Here is a 26307-nt window from a genome sequence, read left to right as displayed (position 1 = left end):
GAATATATCCCAAGAAATCAGAAACACCAATCAGAAAGGATATGCACCCCTATGTTCATAGCAGCACAATTTATAATAGCTAAGATTTGGAAACAGCCTAAGTGCCCATCAGCAGATGAGTGGATTAAAAAACTGTCGTATGTATACACAAGAGAATACTATGCTGCTATAAAAAAGAAGGAACTCCTACCATTTGCAACAGCATGGATGAAGCTAGAAAGCATTATGCTAAGCAAAATAAGCCAGTCGGAGAAAGATAAATATCACATGATCTCACTCATTTGTGGAATATAATGAACAACATAAACTGATGAACAAAAATAGATCCCGAGACAGAGAAACACTGAACAGACCATCCAACCTCAGAGGGAAGGCAGGGAAGGGGGGGGGGGGGTTAAGAGATGAACAAAAGGACTTGAATGAATGCATATTAGCATAACCAATGGACACAGACACTGGGGTGTTGGGGGCTTGTCCTGGGGGATGGGAGTGGCCGGGGAGGGGTCAATGGGGGAAAAAGGATTCATATCTAATACTTCAAACAATAAAAAAAAATCCGTGGTTGAACAGTATTTTTCCACCATGAATAAGTAGCATGGTGGCATATCTATTTTGAGAACTAAATATTTATCAGATCACTAACATGCTATGCATTTGAAAGACAATAATTAGGAAGTATTACTACATTTGTCAATCGATATTTTCTTCTCTCAGATGAACCATTTTTTTCATAGATGAAGACACTTTTTTCTGATAAAGGAATATATACTCTTTGTACAACACCTGTAAAATAAAGAAAATGTAAAAAGAAAAAAATTGTCCCAACCCCACTAAAATTGAGATTTCTGGCAGTCTTTTTTCTATGTATGTGAGTATGTATACATATAAATGTACATTTTTTTTCACTTAATTATATATATTGTGTGAGTGATGTATATTTTTCCTTTACCATTATGGAGTGAATATTTTCCCATTTTTAGGAAATGAATGTGCTCAATCATCCTAATAAAATATGTAAGCATTGTTGCTGATTACTTCACATTTCAGTTCAGATTGTAGAAACCTTCATGAGAAATTTAAGAGGAGTAAAGTGGTTACATTACCTTTCCATCATGAATATTGTTTACTAGAGGCCTAATGCACAAAATTCATGCAAGAGTAGGCCTTCCTTCCCTTGGCTGCTGGCACTGGCTTCCTTCCCTCTGGCACCCAGGACCCAGACTTCCCTTTGGCCTCTGGCAGGGACCCGATACTCGGGCTTCCCTCCAGCTGCCGGCAGACATCTGGGACCCGGGCTTCCCTTGCAGCCCCAGCTTCATCTGGAAGGTTGTCTGGAAGGACGGCCGGTCTAATTAGCATATTATGCTTTTATTATTATAGATGATAATTGTTCTTACCCATCTCCATTTCGGTATATGGAATGAACAACTTCTGCACAACTGGTTCTAAATCTTCTCTTGCTGTTTTTGAAGATGTGCAAGTCAGATGAACCAAATCTGTTTAAAAAGAAATATTTTTAGTTTCTTCTTACCATGAATTTCACTGAGTACTCATATTCACGGCACTAAGCTGTTTCCATGGGAAACAGAGAGTTGAGCAAGCCATGGACCTCAGAGAATGTTAGGGTTAGAGAATATCATGTACCAAAAACAGCCCTTCACAGATATGAAATACTGTAGCCTAATGCACTTAGAATTCCTAAAGGCTTACACACAGAGGTAAAAGAAGGATGAAAAGGTCTATGTACTGAAAGAAAGGGCTAAGGGGACCCCTAAATGTGAGAAATTCTTATGGTCCTGGAAAGGGCTTGGGAGGGATAGGATAACGGCAGAGAGAATATATTAGAGAACAGTACATACTGAGAAATTCCTTCCCCCAAAACACCAGTAGAAAAATACACCCACTTCTTTTCTAAAAGTTTATTTCAGACTGCTAGACTTTAAAAAATAAAAACATAAGAAGATAGTTGAAAGTTTATCCATGAGCACCAATATCAGAATAGGAATCTTTTTATTAAAATTCATTCCACATTCAACTATTCTGTCTCTATATATCTAAGCATAAATTGAGGGACTCTTAACCATGTGTGCTAAAATCAAATTTTGTAGTATTTATTTTTTTCAGATCTACCAAAATAATTGATATTTTAAGAGGGTTTCTGTCTTATGTATGACCTAATAAAAGATCTACCTTATTTAAGGAATGTTTTTGCATAAATTTAACAAAGATTCCCATTGGTTCTGGGATATTGTAGGATGTGTGGTACTAATTATTTCAAAAGGTATAATAACCTTCACAATGAAATTTTTCCTAATTGTTATATTTTTCAAATGCTATATTAATTTGGTGGGAGGGAGTTTAAGCTCTTCGGATAATTGCTGAATTAAACAGAGTATAGAACTACAATGGCAGAAATACCTGATATAACACTCAAGAGAAACTGTCCTATCCTCTCATCCCACAGTCTCATAAAATATCTATGTTCATGTCAAAGTTCTCATTTTTCCATTTCTTTCTTATTCAACTAATGTATACTAGGAAAAAAGGAGATAAACAAATATAAATTTATAAAAAAAATATATTTTAAAAAAACATCTTAATGATAAACTCTGGTTCTGTAAAACAGGATACATAAAAGAAATACACTGGCGCAATTATATCCTTTGTTTCTTAACAATATAACAAAGTTCAGGGAGTGCTAGCAAAAATTTCTAGTAATGTTGTCAGATAACCATTTGTACTTAAATAATTTTTATAATAATTCTTAGAAAGAAAAATTAAAGAAATTCATAACCTGAATTTTAATATCTATACCTTGATTTCACATTGATGCTACCTTATTAATTTATGTACAAATTTAAGATATAATTGGTCATTTTTTCCCCTACTCATCTTACTTTTCCTGTTGCCTATGTTACTTCCTTGTATAGATTACTCTGAATTCACTACTTCTCTTCAAATCAGAAAGATTACAGATTATGTTATTTTTTAAAAAATTCAGATTATTTTCAAAATCGGTTTATCAATCTTCATGCCTCTTGTCATTCCTTTGTAAGGTCAAGTTTTAGAGTCAATTTTTCGCTTCTTTGTCAGATATAATTGTCACAGTGTGCATTCAATAAATATTCCCTTTCATAGGCCGACATTAAGTACTCATAGGCTTAAGCAGACACATGTATGTCCACAAATATATGTATGAACAGGGAAAATTTTTCTACTTTCTTATATGAAATGTAGAAAATTATCTAATTGACCAGGGTAGAGGTAAGAAAAGCAGAAATGGATAATCCTGAAATTATTTAAATCTGTCTGAAAAATGTTCACAGACATTTTAAGATGTGCCTATAAAGTTCTCAAGAGAATTTAAAAGATTATGTAGAATTGACTGTACAGCTAACCTACATTTGTCAGACACTATTCTAAGCATTTTAGAAGTATTATTTTATTTCACCTATGCAAAAACCAACTGTGATACTCACTTTATGGGGGGGGAAAACAGAGGAACACTGGAGTTAAGCAGATTTTCCAAAGCCAAGCAATTAATAAAAGGAAGAACTGGAACTCAGACCTGGAATTCAAGCCAACCTGGGCTGCCTCTAGAGCAGCCGTGGGCAAACTATGGCTCGTGGGCCGGATCCGGCCCGTTCGGCTGTTCTGTCTGGCCCGCGGAGCCGAAAGAGCGGAGGGTTCTCTTGCTCTCCCCTCCGCCCCTTCACCAGCAGCAGTGTTAACATGGCAACGTCGGGAAACATGGCCGCAGCTCCTTCTTCTGAGTCCAGTTTAACAACCCATTGTGGCCCTTGAGTCAAAAAGTTTGCCCACCCCTGCTCTAGAGTGTCTGGTGTTAGTCACGAAATGATGTTGAGTAATTATAATAATCTCCTGTCCACGGTGCCGCCTGCCACATAAGGCAGGGATCATAAAACTAAGATGTGTACAAAGATACAAGAGGACTTTTCGCCAGGTATAAAAATTATAAGGATGTCATTGTCCAGATGCTCAACCATAGACTCCTTCCACTTTATTAAGCAATGCATTTCCATATATTTATTTTTGTTTAATGACCCTTAATCAAAATTATAATTATCGTTTGATCAATTTTATACAAATAATAATTGTATTGTTTAATCCAGAGGCTTATTGTCCAAGAAAATTTTTTAAAAATTACATTACCATGTTTTGTTTTTTTAAATGGGTGATAATGGGCATCAAATATCTCTGGTATTTAATTCAACTGAATACATTTTAAAAAGTGATATTATAGTTTTACTATTACATTATTAATACTTATAAACTTAGAAACTACATTCTTGGCAATTATTTGATTATGATGAAAAATTGTGTATTTCAACTTATAAGTGTTCAAGGGGTACACGATAAAATGTTTAAAGGCCTAAGGCGTTAAGGTAATCACAAAATGAAACATATATTGCCACATTTCTACTAAAATTTAACTTTGTATAAAAATGCTTCTTTGCATCCTGTAACTTTAATTATTTTCCACAGGATTAACTTGCTCAATAAATGCTAAAAATAAACACAAATTAGATCAGATGGGGCAAGCACTTTCCTAAAAATATTACATTCATTAGTACCAATTAACACCTATTACTAAGATTTTGAAGATGTACTAGAAGTGGAAATGTTACTTACTGGCATCATGTGAAATTATAACTGATTCAAGAAAATATTTAAACCCTGACTACCATTTATAAACTATGTTCCTTTTAACTCGTTTGGCAACTGCTTGAAGGCTTAATGGGCTAAAAGATAACAAAATGTGTTCTCTGTCACAATTCCTCTGTCGGCAATATACTTAGATTTTTGTTGGCATTAAAGAAACCTTGGTGCAAAATAAGATTTAATTCATAGAACGTAAGGGTAATACTTGAAAAAACTTGGGTGAAGTGCCAGTCACAAACAGCATCACTGAAACAAAGAGCATCTGATGTTCAGAAGTATACATCATCAACACCAAACTAGAAATAAGAACACACTTTCAGTCCTCTAAAACTGGGATTAGAATAGTGATCTGTCATATAATAAGCTACTGCTCTCTTACAAGTTTTTTTTTTTTAATTAAACACAAGAGAAGTAGGATTTCTACTCAGAATTTGTGTAACAATGAGCACATTTAAAAGTGACAAGTCTAATGTACAGTAGCAGGGTGATAGACTAGAGAATGGTTATGCAGATCTAGTGTGATATTGCTCTCTGTATCTACTTGGCCAAGTCAGTTTACCTCTCTGGCCTAAGCATCCTCATTATTAAGTGAAAGAGGTGTAATTAGTTTACCTATAAGACTTCTTTCTAGTTCTAAAGTTTTATGACTCTAACTCCCTTTTCATCGGCCATGCTTCTTTCAATGATGACAGATTTTAAACCAAAAGCTGATGGCATTAGAAGTGTGAGTGTAAAATCTAAGTAAATGCTTGCTGAAAAAAGTAGGAAATCTATTTCTCAAGCTTCTGAGATTATCACATAGAGTAGTCATTTTACTCTGTGTAAGTAGGCATAAATTGTTCCAAATGCACTTAAAGAAACTATGTGTGGGCTAGTCAGCAAATGCATTTCTTAGTGCAACCTAACTAGGAATACATAATTTGTGCAAATAGGGATCAATGTGGCTCATAGCCTGTCTTTCATATAGGCATAAAGGCCAAATGTAACTCGTGTAATATAGTTTAGTAAGAATATATGACTATGTTAATAAGATAGAAAAGTTCAGAAACACATTTCCTTTATGACACCAAGTAAGGAACTGAGTTTGATGACATATGAATACAAAATTTGGTTTTTGAATCCACCCATGAAAAATTCCAGAATAACTCTAGAGTCAGCTTGTACTTTCTCAATAGAATTTAATGGAAATCACCTTTGAATGCCAACTTGAAATCAGGAAGAAAAAATAACTTTACTTGTAAAATCAAATCTGTGCATTGTGACACTACTAATAAAAATAATTTATATAGACACATTTTCAAAAACAAATATAACAGACACCAATGATTGCTTCAAATCATTATGTAAACTCATTTCTATGAAAGGCATATAACATTTTCTTTATAGGGTCATAAAAGCAGAAAAGATTATATAAATCAGTACCTACATAGTATTCTTGATTATTTATTATTTTATACATATGATTATATATACTCACAAATATATAATCATATCACAAACAAATAACATCCTGTAACACCAAATCTAAGAATAAACCAGCTGTTACTGATGTATTATTATTTTGAAAAAAGCAGATTTCAAACTGCCTAGAATATGATTTAAGTACTGTAAAGTGTCAGAACCTAAATATGAAACAGAAGGGTTGCAGAGATAACATTTTTCTCAGTTACAAATGATTTTAAAAGAAAATAAATAGATTCACTTAGGATTAAGAAAAGAATAGTACAAAATACAGATGTCAGGTATGTTCTGAAAGATGAACTATGTGTGTGAAAAATACGACTTGTTCAGCTTTGGGAAACACAAGAGATACATATAAAATATTTAAAAATCTCAATAACTTAAATCACATAAGATTAGGAGAAGGAAATTTAAAAATTGATTTATAGAGGGGAAGGGAGAGGGAGAGAGAGAGACAGAAACATCAATGATGAGAGAGAAACATCGATCAGCTGCCTCCTGTGTGCCCGCTACTGGGGACTGAGCCTGCAACCTCAGCATGTGCCCTGATTGGGAATCAAATCGTGACCTCCTGGTTCAAAGGCTGATGCTCAATCACTGAACCACACGGGACACATATCATTACTATTTTTTTAAAAAATAACTAGACTAATGTAGGTTTGCTTAGAAAAACAACCCTAATGGGTAACAATGATTTGCTATCATTGTATCAAAATACCAACTTAACTAATATTGACCTGTGTTTATATTACAATTACAGTAACATCTTACTTACTCAGATGCTGGGAGCCGATCCATCCTTGCTGTTTCAAGGGACCTGGCATATATGGCATACTGTTCTTAATATGTTTGCTCAGCTTCTTGGCACTATGTGTTTTAACCAAGGTTACCTCTCTGAGAAAGGTTGTTTCCCCAGGTAGGGATTTTCCCCTGAAGTTAGGGAGGGAATAAAACCCCTTAACTAAGTGCCAGGCAGGTAATTAATCACTTTAACTACGAACAATCATGCTTAAGCTACATAATCTTTACTCCCTGGAATGGAGATTAGAAATGCCCTAACCTTTGGAATAGAGATTGATAGGATTGGAATCAACTGGTATAAATACAGATGTAACAAGACAACAGGAGACAGAACCTACAAAGAACCTAGAGACAGAAGAACTTCGCTGGAGAGAACATGGCAAAAGATCCTGGACAGAAACTGGAGACAGAACCTAGAGACAGAACCTAGCGAGAGAACATGGCAAAAGATCCTGGACAGAAACTGGCCACAGAACCTAGAGACAGAACCTGGCTACAGAACCTGGATAGAACATGGCAAGAGAACCTGACTAGAACCTGGTGACTGAACCTGGCTGGAGAACCTGGACAGAACCTGGCTAGAGAACCTAGCGAGGGAACATGGCTACAGAACCTGGCTGGAGAACCTGGAGAACCTGGCTGGAGAACCTAGCAAGAGAACATGGACACAGAACCTGGCTGGAGATCCTAACCAGAACTTCGCTGGAGATCCTGACCAGAACTTGGCTAGAGATCCTGGCTAGGCTGCTGATCAACCGAACACTGTCTCCGTGTCATTCCTTCTTCGCCGACTCCGTCCACACCTTTGGGGACCCCTGGACCTGCTGGGGTTGGACCCCAGCACTCAGAGGTCTTTTAAAAACAACCAAAAACCAGGAAGTATAACCCCCACTCTCCCTAAAAAGGCTTTTCAGCACTTAAAAGTAGGTGGTATCATGCCCACAGAATAACAACCATAAGCTCAGAACCTGATTATATTACACACAATTTCAACAATTTTGGCTGTCTTGTTTTCTGGCCTTGTGCAGATAATAAGCAGCAAACAAGGGGGAAGGGAGTTCAGTGAAAAGTGCTGCCAGAAAAAACATCTTGACAGCTGCATGAAAACAGCTGGAGGAAGACATATAAAATGTAGATGCAAGAAATGATAAAAGCATGACAGTATAGGGTCATTTAGCAAAAGAACAAATAGGCCTAAACAGCTCAATAGGCCTCAAGGGCATTACTGGATTACAATGGTATATAATAAATAATGTTTATGCTATTCCTAAGTTATAAGAAAAAGGTTAAAATGTTTCATATATTCAGTATAGAATGTCAAAGAAATGAGACAAGCTAGAAAGATAACTATTTAAAAAATAAAAATTTCAACCCTGAAAGAATACATTTCAGCTACCTAAAGACTAGATTTGGAGAGTCTACAGGACATTATGGAGTGCTAAATAAATGATACATCATTGATCAGTGTTTACATGCTGGGGTATTTCTAACTGGCTTTCAAAACTTTACTGTTTAACTCAATGAGCAGAGAACAGGTTGGGATACATAAATGCATGGCATATCCTCTTTTTAAAAAAATGTTCTGACTTGAAACAAAAAAATTGAAAGAACAGGAAAAATTATTTAAAGCTTTCTGTGATATTATCTGACTAGTTCTGTTTCAGAAGAGAGGCAAGTTAATCACCAAGAGTAGAACAAATACGACTGGTTGTGACCTCAATGACTCTCAATTAGGGCAGCAGCAGGAAAATACACCATTAAGGATTTTTAATGTCCGAATTACAAATTACTCCTTATAGTCTATGAACAGGCACAAAGCATAAGAAAAGGAAGAGGGGGAAAAAAGAAGCCAAACTTCAATTAAGTAATAAAAGCAAGTGAATGAAAAAATGTCAGTTTCTAGCTCAGTGTATTTCTTAAATCTTGTTATATATAAAAAATTAGCTCTATTATAACTATTATCTAGGACTTTTTAAATAGTGCATGTTATCATAGGAAGAAAGCATAAAGGACTAAGAAATAAACATGAACTTCTCTTTTTATCTAGAACAAGGATAATTTTTTGTTACTAATTAACTGATATTTTTAACAGATTTTAGTGAATAGGTGATATGTTGGAAAAAACAATGTAATAATTTCACTGGCATAAATATTACAGAGATTCTAAAATGCCAGTAGCATAAATTGAAGCCATACTGACACTCTCTCAGGACCAAACTGGAAATACAAATAAAATAAGGTAAAAACACCCTGAAAAATAAAGTACAGACTAACTGGAGAGAACACTGATAACCAAAGATGGAAAGTGGAGACCACAGTGACTAGTAGGAAGTGTGGACGCATGAAAGAGCTGACTGGGCTCGCATAGGTACCAGCTGAAGATCCAGAGGAATATCTAAGCTGTGGGGGGTTCCCACTGAGAACTCTGGGGTCTAAACACCAATATGGGCTCCCCAGCCCAGAGCACCAGAACTGAGAAAGGTGCCCACATAACATCTGGCTGTGAAAAGCAGCAGGGTTGCTGTGTGCCAGTGAGAAATGGCTGGAAATGCTGGCACCTACTTAAAAGGCCAACCACGAAATTTTGCGTGCAGACACACGTTGGGCTCTGACAGAGGGAGGGCCGAGAGGACTGGAGCTGTGTAAGCAGAAGCAAGGACTAGGGCAGGGGTGGGCAAACTTTTTGACTCGAGGGCCACAATGGGTTCTTAAACTGGACCGGAGGACCAGAACAAAAGCATGGATGGAGTGTTTGTGTGAACTAATATAAATTCAAAGTAAACATCATTACATAAAAGGGTACGGTCTTTTATTTCAATAGTTTTATTCATTTCAAACGGGCCGAATCCGGTCTGCGGGCTGTAGTTTGCCCACGGCTGGACTAGGGGCTCTGGTGTAGGAGCCTGAAGGGCAGTCAACCTGGTTTCCTGTGCTGAGTCATTCCCTCATTCTGTGGAGGAAACCTTTATCCTGAGGACTTTTGCTATCAAGGTGGTTTTAGCCTGGGGGGAAGGCAGTTGCCCCACAGTGTTGGAAGACCTACAGCCCAACCCTGTGGTTGATAGCCAGAAGCTAAACAAGTCTCAGTGTCAATGGAACTGCAGGCAGAGGTGGGTCCCTGGAGGCTTTGAGTCTTTGATCTAATCCCAGGCCCTGGACTAGGAAAAGGAGGCCCTGATACACATCTTGGTCCTTTCCAAAGGCACCCAACCTCAACAGAGGGAGCCACAAGCTGTGGATTGCTGATACCTCCAAAAAGGGTACTCAGACCCAGTCACAAATAGCATCGGACATTGTCCTACACTAGAGATTGGGACTTCTAGTGAGAGAGACGTTAGCTTGAAATGCAGGCAAGGGAGGGGTCCAGTGGGAAACAAAGACAGGTCGGACATAGACAGAGGCAGACACAGTAGTTTGAGCAGCCTAATCACAGTAACCAACCATGCAGAAATAATAAAATGTTTCTGGGCTCAAAGCGGGAGGCATGGGGAAACAAGGGAGGGCTGGAACAACAAGGTGTGCTGACACACAGAAACAGACAAAGTTCAGCACAGGAACAGAGAAAGAACATATAGAAACAGGGAAAGTTCAGGTCTGCTGCTGAGCAAGAACAATTGAGGGAATCAATCAGGTGACAACATGGATAGATATAGAAGCAGGTTTATAGCAAATATATATCCCTGGATTACAAGGCTTTAAGGGGAAATCCATTATGGGGTCCCCTCTCCCCCTGAGGGGAGTCTGAATCTGCTTGTAATAAATTTTCCACACTTTTGCTTAAGTCTTCTGGTCTGCGAGGCTCATTTTTTGGTGTTATGAGGTATGACCCTGGAGGAAAAAAACTTGGCTTACCGTTCTGGCTATCACTAGCAGATCAACCTAATACACAGATACAAACCCAAACAGGGAGCCAAAATGGGGAGATAAACAAACAAACAACAAAACAAATCCCAAATGAAAGAACAAGAGAATTCTCCAGAAGATGAGCTAAATGAAATGGAGATGAGAAATTTATCCAGCATAGAATCCAGCATAATGATGGCAAATATGCTCAATGGCATGAGAAAAGATACCTATACTAATAAAAGGATAATATGCTAATTAGATCAGATGTCTTCCAGATGTCCTTTTGGACAAAGCCACAGTGGCTGCAAGGGCCAAGGGCTGCTGGTGCAGGAGAGGTAGTGGCACTGCGGGCCTGGTCAGGTGCCACCCGTGCTGTGGCCCCACCTTCCGCAGAGGTGGCGCTGGGAGAGGTGGAGATCCCTCCTTCAACAGAGGCAGCACTGGGAGTGGTGGCAGCGCCGGTGGGCCCGGGCTGGTCTCACCCGTGCTGTGCGGCCCCTACTATCACAGTGGCGATGCTGGGAGAGGCAGTGGCGCAGGTGGGCCTGGGATGGTCCCACCCACAGAAGTGGCGCTGGGCAAGGCAACAGTGCTGCGGTCCTGGAGCCTCCGAAGAGGCTGGACAGGGTGCGACTGTGGTGCCTCAACCTCCCACAGCCCCTCCCCCAGCTGGCATGGCCCAGATCGCCCCCCCACACAGGTGGGCAGAGGGTGGGGCCAGCACTAAGAAGCTAGGGCTGAGGGTCTGCAGCTGCGGTGGCCGGCTTTGGCAGCAGCAGTGGGTTGATGGGGGCAGCGCCTTTCCCTGATTGGTCTGGTCACCTCCTGCAGAGGGAGGCCAGGGGAGTGAGCCTAAGCCATCAGTAGGCCACCCCCTGAGGGCTCCCAGACTGTGAGAGGGGGTAGTCTGGGCTGAGGGAATTCCTGCCCCCGCCCCCACATTAATTTTTGTGCACCAGGCCACTAGTAGTAACTATGAAGATTGACATAGCACCAATAAAGAACCCAGTGGAAGGAATACACAGAAAATTAGGGAAAGCCGAGGATTGGATCAGTGAATTAGTAGACAGGGTAGAAGAAATCACCCAATCAGAGAACCAAAAAAGCCCCCACAAAAAAACAAAACAAAAACAAAACAAAACAAAAAAACACAGGAGGAAAGCCTAAGGGAGCTGTAGGGCAATAAGAAATGTAATAATATTCTCATAATAGGTGTGGTGGAAGGGGAAGAAAGTGAGCAAGGGATAGAAACATGTTTGAAAAAATAATGCCAGAAAACTTCCCTGACCTGGTGGAAAAATGTCACACAAGTTCAGGAGGCACAGAGAGTCCCAAGCAAGAAGAACCCAAACAGGCCCATGCCCAGATACATCATAATTAAAATGCCAAAAACTAAAGACAGAGAATCTTAAAGGCAGCAAGAGAAAACCAATCTGCTACCTACAAAGGAGCTCCCATAAGTCTATCAGCTGATTTCTCATCTGAAACTCTATAGGCCAGAAGGGAATGGCATGAAGTATTCAAGGTAATGAAAAGCAAGGAAGTGAAACTAAGATTGTTATATCCAAGAAAGCCATCATTCAAAATAGATGGTGAAATAAAGAGTTTGCCAGACAAAAATAGTTAAAGAAGTTTATTACCACCAAACCAGCACTGCAAGAAATGCTAAAGGAAATGCTGTAATAAGAATTAGAGAGAGAGTAATATAGGCATAAAGAATTAAAATGGAAATAAACAAGTAACTATCAATAATAACCTTAAATGTAAATAGATCAAATGCTTCAATCAAAAGACATTGGGTAGCCAAATGGATATGAAAACATGACCCAAATATATGCTCTCCACAAGAGACCTACCTCAGAACAAAACACACAGAGGATGAAAGTGAAGGAATGGAAAAGTTTTCCATGCAAATAGAAACAATCAAAAAGCTGACATACCAATACTCATACTGACAAAATAGACTTCAAAATGAAGGCCATCACAAGCGACAATAAAGGTCACTACATAATACTAAGGGGATCAATCCAACAAGAGGATATAACCCTGGTAAACATATATGCACCCAATATAAGCATACCTAAGTACATTAAAAAAACCAACAAAAACACAACAAAACAAACAAAACAAAAAAAAAACAAAAAAAAACTTCTGGAGGACTTTAAGGGAGAGATCAATGGCAATATAGTCATAGTATGAATTTTATTTATTTTTTTTAAATATATTTTATTGATTTTTTACAGAGAGGAAGGGAGAGAGATAGAGAGTTAGAAACATCGATGAGAGAGAAACATCGATCAGCTGCCTCCTGCACATCTCCCACTGGGGATGTGCCCGCAACCCAGGTACATGCCCTTGACCGGAATCGAACCTGGGACCTTTCAGTCCGCAGGCCGACGCTCTATCCACTGAGCCAAACCGGTTTTGGCAATAGTATGGATTTTAACACTCCACTGATTTCACTGGATAGATCTTTCACATACAATATCAATAAGGAGCCTGGCCGGCATGGCTCAGTGGTTGGCCATTAACCTATGAACCAGGAGGTCATGGTTCGATTCCTGGTCAGGGCACATGCCTGGGCTGAGAGATCTATCCCCAATGGGGGGCACACAGGGAGCAGTCAAACAACAATTCTCTCTCATCATTGATGTTTTTATCTCTCTCTCCCTCTCCTTTATTCTCTGAAATCAATAAAAAAATATTTTACAAAATCAACAAGGAAACAGTGACTCTAAATGACACACTGGATCAGATGGATTTTACTGACATTTTATAGAACATTTCACCCCAAAGTAGCAGAATATACATTCTTAAATGCAGACAGGTCATTCTCAAAGATTGACCACATGTTAGAACATAAAAAAAAAGTGTAATAAACTGTTTAACCCTACAACTTATAGAATTAGAAAAAGAACAAGAAAAGGCCAGAGTATATAAAAAATAATAAAGATTACAGCAGAAATAATGACACAGAGGCTAAAAACAAACAAACAATGAAACCAAGGCTGGTTCTTTGAAAAGATAAACAAGATTGATGAACCATTAGCCACACTGATCAAGAAACAAAGAGAGAAGACCCAAGTAAAGAAAATAAAAAGCAAAAGCAGAGAGGTAACCACTGACACCACAGAAATAAAAAGGATTGTAAAAAAATACTATGAACAACTATATGCCAACAAACTGGCCAATGTGGATGAAATGGACAAATTCCTAAAATAATACAATCTTCCAAAACTGAATCAGGAAGAATCATAAAACCTGAATAGGCCAATAACAAATGATGAAACAGGAGCAGTATTCTGAAAACTCCCAGCAAATAAAAGCCCTGGCCCGGATGGCTTCACAGGGGAGTTTTACCAAACTATCACCTAGTTTTACCAAACTAACACCTTTCCTCCTCAAACTATTCTAAGCAATCCAAGAGGAAGGAATACTTCCAAGGTCTTTTTATGATGCCAGCATTATTCTAATTCTAAAACCAGACAAAGACACTACAAAGAAAGACAACTACAGGCCAATATCCTTGATGAACATAGATGCTAAATCCTCAACAAAATATTAGAAAATCGGATCCAACAATATATCAACAAGATCATACACCATGACCAACTGGGGTTTATTCTGAGGATGCAAGGCTGGTCCAATATCCGCAAATCTATAAACGTCATACATCACATAAACAAACTGGAAGACAAAAATCACATGCTCATATCAGTGGACCCCAAAAAAGCATTTGACAAAATCCAGCACCCTTTTTTGATAAAACTTCTCAGCAAAGTGGGAATAGCGGGATTATAGCTCAAGATAATAAAGTCCCTATATGACAAACCTACAGCCAACATCATATTCAATATGCAGACACTAAAACCATTTCCCCTAAGAACAGGAACAAGACAGGGATGTCCGCTTTCACCACTCTTATTCAACGTTATACTGGAAGACAAGAAGAAATCAAAGGCATCAAAATAGAAAAGGAGGAAGTAAAACTCTCATTATTTGCAGATGATATGATATCGTACATAAAAAAACCCTAAAGACTCTACCAAAAACTACTAGATTTAATAAATGAATTTGACAATGTAGCAGGATACAAAATTAACACTCAGAAATCTATAGCATTTTTATATACCAATAATGTAGTCTCAGAATGAGAAACTAAACAAACAACCCTATTTAGTACTACAACAAAAAAAATTAAGATACTTAAGAATAAATTTAACCAAGGAGGTAAAAAATCTGGACTTGAAAATTACCAGACATTCAAAAAAAGATAGAGAGATATATAAACAAGGATATATAAACTGTGTTCATGAATTGGTAGAATTAACATCACAAAAATGTTCAAACTACCCAAAGCAATCTACAGATTCAATGTAATCCCTATTAAAATACCAATGGCATATTTCACAGATCTAGAAAAAAATACTCCAAATATTTATATGGAACCAAAAAGGCCACCGAATACAGCAAACTTGAGAAAGAAGAACAAAGTTGGAGGGATCACAATACCAAATATCAAGTTGTATTACAAAGCCACTGTAATAAAAAAGCCTGGCACTGGCCCCAAAACAGGAATATAGATCAATGAAGCAGAATAGAGATACCAGAAATCGACCCAAGCCATCACAATCAATTAATATTAGACAAAGGAGGCAAGAACATACACTGGAGTCAAGATAGTCTCTTCAATAAATTGTGTTGGCAGAAAGTTCCACATAAGTTGAACCCCAAAAGACCCAGCCCAAGACACGTAATTACAATGGCAAACATTAACAACAAAGGGAGAATCTTAAGGGCTGTGAGAGAGAGACAGAGAGTTACTTAAAAAAGATCTCCCATTAGATTATCAAATGATTTCTCAACAGAAAGACTTCAGGCCAGAAGGGAATGGAATGAAGTATACAAAGTAATGCAAAGGAAGGGACTGAATTCAAGAATACTCTATCCCAGCAGTCGCCAACCTTTTGGACATCATGGACCACCAGTGATCCATGGACCACCGGTTGGCAACTGTTGCTCTACACAGCAAGGTTATCATTCAAAATTGAAGGGGAAATCAGGAGCTTCACAGACAACAAAAAGCTAAGGGAATTTATCAATACCAAGCCAGCAATGCAAGAAATGCTAAAGGGACTGTTGTAAAAAGAAGAAAAACAAAAGGAGGAAGAAGGAACACCGGCACAAAAAATAAAAATAGCTATCAACAAATACCTATCCTAGCTAATAATAGACAAACATGGTAATTAACCATACCTCCGACACACTTCCCATTGGCTAATCAGGGCGATATGCAAATTAACTGCCAACCAAGATGGCGGCCGGCAGCCAGGCAGCTGAAGCGAACAGGAGGCTTGCTTGCTCCAGTGATGAAGGAAGCCAAGGTTCCCTGCCTGCCGCTGCCGGCCTCTGAGCTGCACTCTAAGAAACAATTTTGCAATTATAGAAGCTAAACAAACCCCAGAAACGTGTTTTCGGCCAGCTGGGTCTCAGAGCTGGAGTTGCAACAGTGTTTCAATTATAGAAGCCAAACAAACCCAGATACCTGCTTTCAGCAGCCGAGGTTTCAGAGCTGGAGCTGAGCCTCAGAGCTAAAGCTGGCTCTCAGTTCCAGTGACAGCGTAGAAGGTAAATAAATCCCAGAATAAAAAAAAAAGAAGAAAAGGAGAGGTTGGGAGCTTCAGTCACATGCCAGTCTGAAAACGGCCCCCAGCCCCTCACCCAGACTGGCCAGGCACCCCAGTGGGCACCCCCACCCTGAAGGGGCTGTGACCAGCTGCAAACAGCCATCATCCCCTCAGCCAGGCTGGCCAGGCACCCAAGCGGGACCCCCACCCTGATCCAGGACACCCTTCAGGGCAAACCAGCCGGCCCTCACCCATGCACCAGGCCTCTATCCTATATCGTAAAAGGGTAATCTGAAAACTGACCCTAACAGCAGAAGGACTGGGAATGACTGGTCACTATGACACACACTGACCACCAGGGGACAGACGCTCAATGCAGGAGCTGCCCTCTGGTGGTCAGGGCACTCTCACAAGGGAGGAGCTCTGCTCAGCCACAAGCCGGGCTGATGGCTGCCAGTACAGCGGTGGTGGTGGGAGCCTCTCCTGCCTCCTCAGCAGTGCTAAGGATGTTTGACTGCAGCTTAGGCCTGCTCCCCGCTGGCAAGTGGAAATCCCCCGAGAGCTGCCGGGCTGCCAGAGGGATGTCTGATTGACATCTTAGGCCCAATCCCCCAGGGAGTGGGCCTAAGCCAGCAGGTGGTCATCCCCTGAGGGGTCCCAGACTGCGAGAGGGCAGAGGCCGGGTTGAGGGACCCCCCTCCCCCCCCCCCCAAGTGCACAAATTTTTGTGCACCGGGCCTCTAGTCAATAATAACTTTAAACATGAATGGACTAAATGGTCCAATCAAAAGACATTGAGTGGCTGAAAGGATAAGAAAATATGGGCCATATATATGCTGTCTATAAGAGACCCACCTCAGAAAAAGAGACTCACATGGACTGAAAGTGAAAGGATTGAAAAATATCTTTCAGGCAAATGGAAATGAAAAAAAAGCTGGGGTAGCAAAACTTATATCTGACAAAATAGACCTCAAAGTGAAGGTCACAACAAGAGATAAGGAAGGACACTTCATAATACTAAAGGGATCGATACAACAAGAGGATATAACCCTGATAAACATATGTGCACCCAATGCAGGAGCTCCCGAATACATAAAAAAACTTCTGGAAGAAATCAAGGGAGAGATCAACAGCAATACAATCATAGTAGGGGACTTTAATGCCCAACTGAAATTACTGGATAAATCCCCTAGGTAAAAAATCGGCAAAGAAACAGCAATCCTAAATGACTCAGTAGATCACATGGACCTAACTGACATCTTCAGAACATTTCATCCCAAAGCTACAGAACAAACATTCTTCTCAAGTGCACATGGGACATTTTCAAAGATAGATCATATATTGGGGAACAGGCAAAGTCTCTCCAAATTCAAAAAGATTGAAATCATACCAAGCATCTTTTCAGACCACAATAACATAATATTAGAAACTAATTACAATAAAAACAATAAAAAAATTCAAACACTTGGAGGCTTAATAGCATACTATTAAACAATGATTGGGTTACCAAAGAAATCAAAGAAGAAATTAAAAACATCCTGGAAACAAATGACAATGAAAACACAACAATCCAAAACCCATGGGACACAGTGAAAGCAGTTCTGAGAGGGAAGTTCATAGCTCTGGAGGCCTATCTAAAAAAAAAAAAAAAAAAAAAGAAAAGAAAAGAAAGAGAAAATGGTACGAAATTATCTAACTCTAGAACTTAAAGAATTAGAAATAGAGCAATAAGAAAAGCCCAGAGTGAGAAGAAGGAAGGAGATAATAAAGATCAGGGCAGAAATAAATTACATACAGACCAAAAAAACAAAACAAAAAAACCCAAAACCAAAAAACAACACACACACACACACACACACACACACACAGAGCAACAAACAAACATAAAAAATCAATGAAAACAAAAGCTGGTTCCTTGAAAGGATGAACAAGATTGACGAACCTGTAGCCAGGCTCACCAAGAAGCAAAGAGAGAGGACCCAAATAAACAAAATCAGAAATGATAGAGGCGAAATAACAACAGACCCCACAGAAATACAAAAGATTGTAAAAAAATACTATGAACAACTCCATTCCAATAAACTAAGCAACCTAGAGGAAATGGACATATTCCTAGAAAAATACGACCTTCCAAAACTCAATCAAGAAGAATAAAAAAATCTAAACAGGCCAACAACTAAGGAAGAAACTGAGTAAGTCATCAAAAAACTTCCAGCATACAAAAGCCCGGGGCCAGGTGGCTTCAAAGAGGACGTTTACCAAACATTCAAAGAAGAACTAAAACTTATCCTTCTCAGACCATTCCAAAAAATTCAAGAGGAAGACACACTTACAAGCTCTTTCTATGAAGTCAGCATTACCCTAAATCTAAAACCAGATAAAAACACCACAAAGAAAGAGAACCACAGGCCAATATCCCTGATGAACATAGATGTTAAATCGTCAGCAAAATTCTAGTAAATCGGATGCAGCATTACATTAGAAAGATCATACATCCATGACCAAGTGGGATTTATTCCAGGAATGCAAGGCTGGTACAATATCCACAAATCAATAAATGTGATACATCACATAAACAAATTGAGAGACAAAAATCACATAATCATATCAATTGATGCAGAAAGGGCATTTGACAAAATCCAACATCGTTTTCTGATTAAAAACTCTCAGCAAAGTGGGAATTGAGGTATCATAAATACTTAACATAATAAAAGCCTTATATGACAAACCTACAGCCAACATCAATGCAATGGGCAAAAACTAAAACTCATTTCCTCTAAGAATAGGAAAGAGGCAGGGATGCTCACTTTCACCACCCTTGTTCAACATAGTGCTGGAAGTGCTAGCCATAGTGATCAGACAAGAAGAAGAAATAAAAGTCATCCAAATTGGAAAAGAAAAAATAAAATTGTCACTATTTGCAGATGACATGATATTGCACATAGAAAACCCTAAACTACATAAAAAACTACTATAATTAATAAATGAATTTGGCATGTAGCAGGATACAAAATTAACACCTAGATATCCATGGCATTTTTGTATACCAATAATGAACTCACAGAAAGAGAAACTAAAAAAAATCCCACTTACCATTGCAACAAAAAAATTAAGATACCTAGGAATAAAGTTAACAAAGGAGGAGAAGGACCTATACTCAGAAAATTACAGGACGCTGAAAAAAGAGACAGAGGAATACATAAACAAATGGAAGAATGCTGGGGTCCAACCCCAGCGGGTCCAGGGGTCCCCAAAGGTGTGGACGGAGTCGGCGAAGAAGGAATGACACGGAGACAGCGTTCAGTTGATCAGCAGCCTAGCCAGGATCTCCAGCAAAGTTCTGGTCTGGATCTCCAGCGAAGTTCTGTTTAGGATCTCCAGCCAGGTTCTGTGTCCATGGTCTCTTGCTAGGTTCTCCAGTCAGGTTCTCCAGGTTCTCCAGCCAGGTTCTGTAGCCATGTTCCCTCGCTAGGTTGTCCAGCCAGGTTCTGTCCAGATTCTCCAGCCAGGTTCAGTCACCAGGTTCTAGTCAGGTTCTCTTGCCAATTTCTGTAGTCAGGTTCAGTCCAGGATCTTTTGCCATGTTCTCTCGCTAGGTTCTGTCTCTAGGTTCTGAGGCCAGTTTCTGTCCAGGATCTTTTGCCATGTTCTCTCCAGCGAAGTTCTTCTGTCTCTAGAGAACGTTCTGTGTAGGTTCTGTGCCAATTTCTGTCTCTCTCTCTGTCTCTTGCTGTCTTGTTACATCTGTATTTATACCAGTTGATTCAATCCTATCAATCTCTATTCCAAAGGTTAGGGCGTTTCTTATCTCCATTCCAGGGAGTAAAGATTATGTAGCTTAAGCATGATTGTTCATAGTTAAAGTGATTAATTACCCGCCTGGCACTTAGTTAAGAGGTTTTATTCCCTCCCTAACTTCAGGGGAAAATCCCTACCTGGGGAAACAATCTTTCTCAGAGAGGAGACCTTGGATAAAACACATAGTGCCCAGAAGGTGAGCAAACATTTTAAGAACAGTATGCCATATATGCTAGGTCCCTTGAAACAGCAAGGATGGACTGGCTCCCGGCAGAAGAATATACTGTGTTCATGGATCGGTAGAATCAACATCATTAAAATGTCCATACTACCCAAAGCAATCTATAGATTCAATGCACTCCTCATTAAAATACCAATAGCATACTTCAAAGACCTAGAGCAAATTCTTCAAAAATTCATCTGGAATAACAAAAGACCCTCAATAGCCGCAGCAATCTTGAGAAAGAAGAACAAAGTTGGAGGGATCACAATCCCAGATATTAAGCTATACTACAAAGCCACTGTCATTAAAATTGCCTGGTACTGGCACCAGAACAGACACATAGACCAGTGGAACAAAACAGAGAACCGAGAAATCGACCCAAGCCATTATGCTCAGTTAATATTTGACAAAGGAGACAAGAGCATACAATGGAGTCAAAAGAGTTTCTTCAATAAATGGTGTTGGGTAAGTTGGTTAGATACATGCAAAAAAAATGAAAATAGACCAGCAACTTACACCATACACAAAAATAAACTCAAAATGGATAAAGGACTTAAACGTAAGATGGGAAACCACACAAATCTTTTTTTTTTTAAATATATTTTATTGAATTTTTACAGAGAGGAAGGGAGAGGAATAGTTAGAAACATCGATCAGCTGCCTCCTGCGCACTCCCTACTGGGGATGTGCCCGCAATCAAGGTACATGCCCTTGACTGGAAGCGAACCCGGGACCCTTCAGTTTGCAGGCCGATGCTCTATCCACTGAGCCCAACCGGTTAGGGCCATAAAAATCTTAGAAGAAGCCTTAGGCAGCAAAATGGCAGACATATGTCGTAGCAATATCTTTACCAACACAACTCCTAGGGCAGCAGTGGGCAAACTACGGCCCGGGGGCCGGATCCGGCCCGTTTGAAATGAATAAAACTATTGAAAAAAAAGACCGTACCCTTATATGTAATGACTAGAAGCCCGGTGCACAAAAATTTGTGCACTCGAGGGAAAGGGGGGGGTCCCTCAGCCTGGCCTGTACCCTCTCGCAGTCTGGGACCCCTCGGGAGATAACGCACTGCTGGCTTAGGCCTGCTCCCGGGTGGCAGAGGGCAGGCCCAATCCCTAGGTGCAGCCCCCGGTCACGCTCAGGGTAGGGCCGATTGGGGGGTTGGGGCGCCGCCCCCTGTCACACTCAAGGCAGGGTTGATGGGGAGGTTGCGGTGCCACCCCCTGTCATGCACAGAGCAGGGCCAATCCGGGGGTTGGTGCGCTGCCCCCTGTCACACACAGAGCAGGGCCCATCAGGGGGGTTGGGGCTCCTTACCCTGTCATGCATGGAGCAGGGTCGATCAGGGGGTTGGGGAGCTCCCCCCTGTCACGCACAGAGCAGGGCCCATCAGGGGGTTGGGGAGCTCCCCGCTGTCATGCACAGAGCAGGGCCCATCAGGGGGTTGAGGAGCTCCCCCCTGTCACTCAGAGAGTAGGGCTGATAGGGGAGTTGGGGCGCCACACCCTGTCACACACAGAGCAGGGCAGATCAGGGGGTTGGGATGCCGCCACTCTCACACTCAGGGCAGGGCCTATGGGGAGGTTATGGCTCTACCCTGTCACACACAGAGCAGGGCCGATCAGGGGGTTGGGGCGCCGCACCCTGTCACACACAGAGCCGCAGGGTGATCAGAGGTTGGGGAGCTCCCCCGTATCAGGCACAGAGCAGGGCGGATAGGGAGGTTGTGGCCCCGCCCCCTGTCACACACAGAGCTGCAGGGTGATCAGGGGGTTTGGGCACTGCCCCCGTCACGCTGATCCCCGTGCCAGGAGGCCTCTAGGCTCCGCTGATCCCGGTGCTGGGAGGCATATTACCCTTTTACTATATAGGGTAGAGGCCTGGTGCATGGGTGGGGCTGGCTGGTTTGCCCTGAAGGGTGTCCTGGCTCAGGGTGGGGGTCCCCATTGGGGTGCCTGGCCACCCTGGGTGAGGGGATGATGGCTGTTTGCAGCTGGTCACATACCCTTCAGGGTGGGGGTTCCCACTGGTGTGCCTGGCCAGTCTGGGTGAGGGGCTGAGGGCTGTTTTCAGGCTGGTGGGTGACGGAAGCTCCCAACTGCTCCTTTTTTTCTTTTCTTTTTTTATTCTGGGCCAGCTTTAGCTCTGAGGCTCCAGCTCTGAGGCTTCCACTGCTGAAAGTAGGTATCTGGTTTGTTTCGGTTCGAAACAATGTATAACTCCAGCTCTGACTCCAGCTCTGAGATCCCAGCTTGCTGAAAGCTGGTTTCTGGGTTTTTTTTTAGCTTCTATATTTTTTAAAATGTTTCAAACTGCAGGCTCAGAGGCCTGCAAGGCAGGCGGGGAATGTTGGTTTCCTCCGTCACTGAAGCAAGCAAGCCTCATGTTAGTTTCAAGCTGCCTGGCTGCCGGCTGCCATCTTGGCTGACAGTTAATTTGCATATATCCCTGATTAGCCAATGGGAAGGGTAGCGGTCGTACGCCAATTACCATGTTTCTCTTTTATTAGATAGGATGTTTACTTTGAATTTATATTAGTTCACACAAACACTCCATCCATGCTTTTGTTCCAGCCCTCCGGTCCAGTTTAAGAACCCATTGTGGCCCTCGAGTCAAAAAGTTTGCTCACCCCTGTCCTAGGGCAATGGAAACTGAGGAGAAAATAAACAAATGGGACTACATCAAAATAAAAAGCTGCACATCCTAAGAAACCATCAACAAAACGACAAGAAAGCCCACTGCATGGCAGAGCATATTTTCAGTGTTATCTCCAATAAGTGTTTAATCTCCAAAATTTATAGGGAACTCATACAATTTAACAAAAGGAAGATAAACAACCCAATCAAAAAAATGGGCAAAGGACCTAAATAGATAATTTTCGGAAGAGGACATATAGAAGACCAGGAGACATATGAAAACATGCTCAAAGTCAATAATCATCTGAGAGATGCAAATAAAAACAACAATGAGGTACCACTTCACATCTGTCAGAATGGCTAGCATCAAGAAATCAACAAATGACAAGTGCTGGCGAGGATGTGGAGAAAAAGGAACCCTCCTGCACTGCTGGTGGGAATGCAGACTGGTGCAGCCACTGTGGAGAACAGTATGGAGTTTCCTCGAAAAACTGAAAATGGAACTTTCATTTGACCCAGTGATCCCACTTCTAGGAATATATCCCAAGAAACCAGAAACACCAATCAGAAAGGATATATGCACCCTTATGTTCATAGCAGCACAATTTACAATAGCTAAGATTTGGAAACAGCCTATGGTAAGTGCCCATCAGCAGATGAGTGGATTAGAAAACTGTGGTATATCTACCGAATGGAATACTATGCCGCTATAAAAAAGAAGGAACTTTTACCATTTGCAACAGCATAGATGGAACTAGAGAGTATTATGCTAAGTGAAATAGGGTGGTGAAGGCCTGGGGCAAGGGATGGGCAGGCTAGAAAGGGTCAAGGGGGAGGAAGGGTGCATATATAATACTTTCAACAATAAAAACTTAATTAAAAATAAGTAAATACTACACTTCTACAACTATAGTCTACTAGGTATCCCAGTTAATGCGGATTTTTTTTCAATAGATGGAGTTACACATATGTTGATATATATGTGATTTGATATATATACTATTTTGTTGTATTGACATCAAGTTTCAAAACTTCATATATCAAATTTGCTGACGATGTTAACATCATAGATATTTTTACGTTTAAAAAGGTTGAATTTCGTGCAAAAAAAGAGCATTTGCAGACAGTTTTAATTCATTATTTTGGAGAAAAGTGCTGCTGAAAGTTATCATATACTTCAGGAAGCTTATGGTGAACATGCTCCATCTCCAGATACTTGTGAAGGCTGGTTTAAATACTTTAAAAGTGATGATTTCAATGTGAAAGACAAAGAGAGTCCAGGTCAACCGAAAAAAGTTGAAGACCAAGAATTACAAGCATTATTGGATGAAGATGCATGTCAAACTCAAAAATAACTTGCAGAAAGATTAAACGTTTCTCAGCAAACCATTTCCGATCATTTACAAGCAATGGGAAAGATTTTAAAGGAAGGAAAATGGGTGCCTCATCAACCTAATGAAAGACAAACGGAAAACTGAAAAGTCATCAGTAAAATGTTGCTTCAACAACACGAAAGAAAGTCTTTTCTGCATCGAATTGTGACTAATGATGAACTGTATTTATTTTGAGAATCCTAAATGCACAGAATAATGGGTTGATCCAGGTCAACCATCAACATCGACTGTAAGGCCAAACTCCTTCGGAAAGAAGACAATGCTCTGCGTTTGGTGGGATCAGGAAGGTGTGGTATATTATGAGCTTCTAAATCCAGGTGAAACCATTAATACTGATCGCTACCGACAACAAATAATCAATTTGAACCACACATTGATCGTGAAATGACCAGAATGGGCCGGAAGACACAGCAAAGTAATTTTGCTTCATGATGATGCACCATCACACACTTCAAAACAGTTAAAGACATATTCAAAGATCTTGCCTGGGAAGTATTAACCCACCCGCTGTATTCACCAGACCTTGCTCCTTCGGATTACCACTTGTTCTGATCAATGGCACATACACTTTCTGAGGAGAACTTCAAAACATACCAAGAAGTGGAAAATTGGGTCTCTGAATGGTTTGCCTCAAAACAAGACAAGTTCTATTGGGACAGTATCCACAAATTACCTAAAGATGGAGGAAATGTGTAGCTAGCGATGGACATTACTTTGAATGAAGCATTTTTGATGTTTCTCTTGAAATTATCGTGTTTTCTTTGATTACAAAATCCCCATTATTAACTGGTATACCTAGTACATATTTAAAGCCAAGAGTCATCGCTCATAAACAGTGTTCGGCGAATGATTAGCATATGATTATACCGCATCTGGTGGTAACTGGTTCTGCTGTTGTTTGGCGTGAATTTCTGCAGTAGTTTTAACATGCGCCAGCTGATGTTCCAGGTGTGCTAAGCAACATCCCAGCTGTGTGCATTTATTAACTTGTGGTAACTGGTGAATGCATGCATTTACTATTACCTATTCAGTATAAATTTAAAACCACAGTAATACATATAGATAGCTTTTCTACGAAATTAAACTTTTCATACATACTTCATTTTAATTACCCAAATGTGTCTATACAAGTAAAAACAGGTAAACTAATTTGTTAAATTTTTAACATATGCATTCAGAAAATCTACTTAATTATATAATGGACTTTTGACTTTAATGGCCACCCCCTTGTCCAAATTAGTCCATTATATCCAGGTTTTACTGCACTGTATAATTCTTTTCATATTACACTCTGAAAGTAAAAAATTATTGATAGTAAACATATTAGTATTTACCTGGGGTTAGGTAGTGGGTCTGGGTAGGTAAGAAGATGGCTGTGGCTAAAAAAGGATATCACTAGGGATCCTTATTGTCATGATCACAAGAATTTACACATGTGATAAAATGGCATACACACATTATACCAAAGTCAAATTCCTGGTTTTACTATCTGTAATAATAAAAGCGTAATATGCTAATTAAACTGGACAGCCGAAAGACCTTCCGGACGAAGCAGGGGCTGCGAGGGCCAAGGGCAGCTGTGGCGGCTGCGAGGGCCGAGCCCCTTGAATGAATTTTGTGCATTGGGCCTCTAGTTTTATTATAATTTGGTTTTATATCTCTAGGTAGAGGGATTATATTAATTGTGCATTTCTTGTTAATATTTTCCAAATTATCAATATCTATTATTAGACTGGGGCTACAAAAGTATTTCATATGGGAAAATAATTTATAAAAATATATTTACAAAAATAATCACAAGTATAAAATAAATGTAATTTAGAAAACCAAGGAAGAAG

The 26307-nt window shown here is 40.1% G+C and overlaps 1 protein-coding gene across 1 annotated transcript in view; it reads right to left on the bottom strand.

Moving 5' to 3' along the window:
- Positions 1–26307, bottom strand: part of CHM (CHM Rab escort protein) — a 283722-nt gene that overhangs the window by 22192 nt on the left and 235223 nt on the right. The window contains exon 13 of the mRNA XM_081115452.1: positions 1398–1496. Within this exon, the coding sequence (XP_080971578.1) occupies positions 1398–1496 (99 nt within the window). The remainder of the gene's footprint in view (positions 1–1397; positions 1497–26307) is intronic.

This window comes from Myotis nattereri, assembly GCF_964212035.1.
Source record: "Myotis nattereri genome assembly, chromosome: X".
In the NCBI taxonomy this organism is placed as follows: domain Eukaryota; kingdom Metazoa; phylum Chordata; class Mammalia; order Chiroptera; family Vespertilionidae; genus Myotis; species Myotis nattereri.
This window is presented reverse-complemented; position numbering and strand designations above follow the sequence as displayed.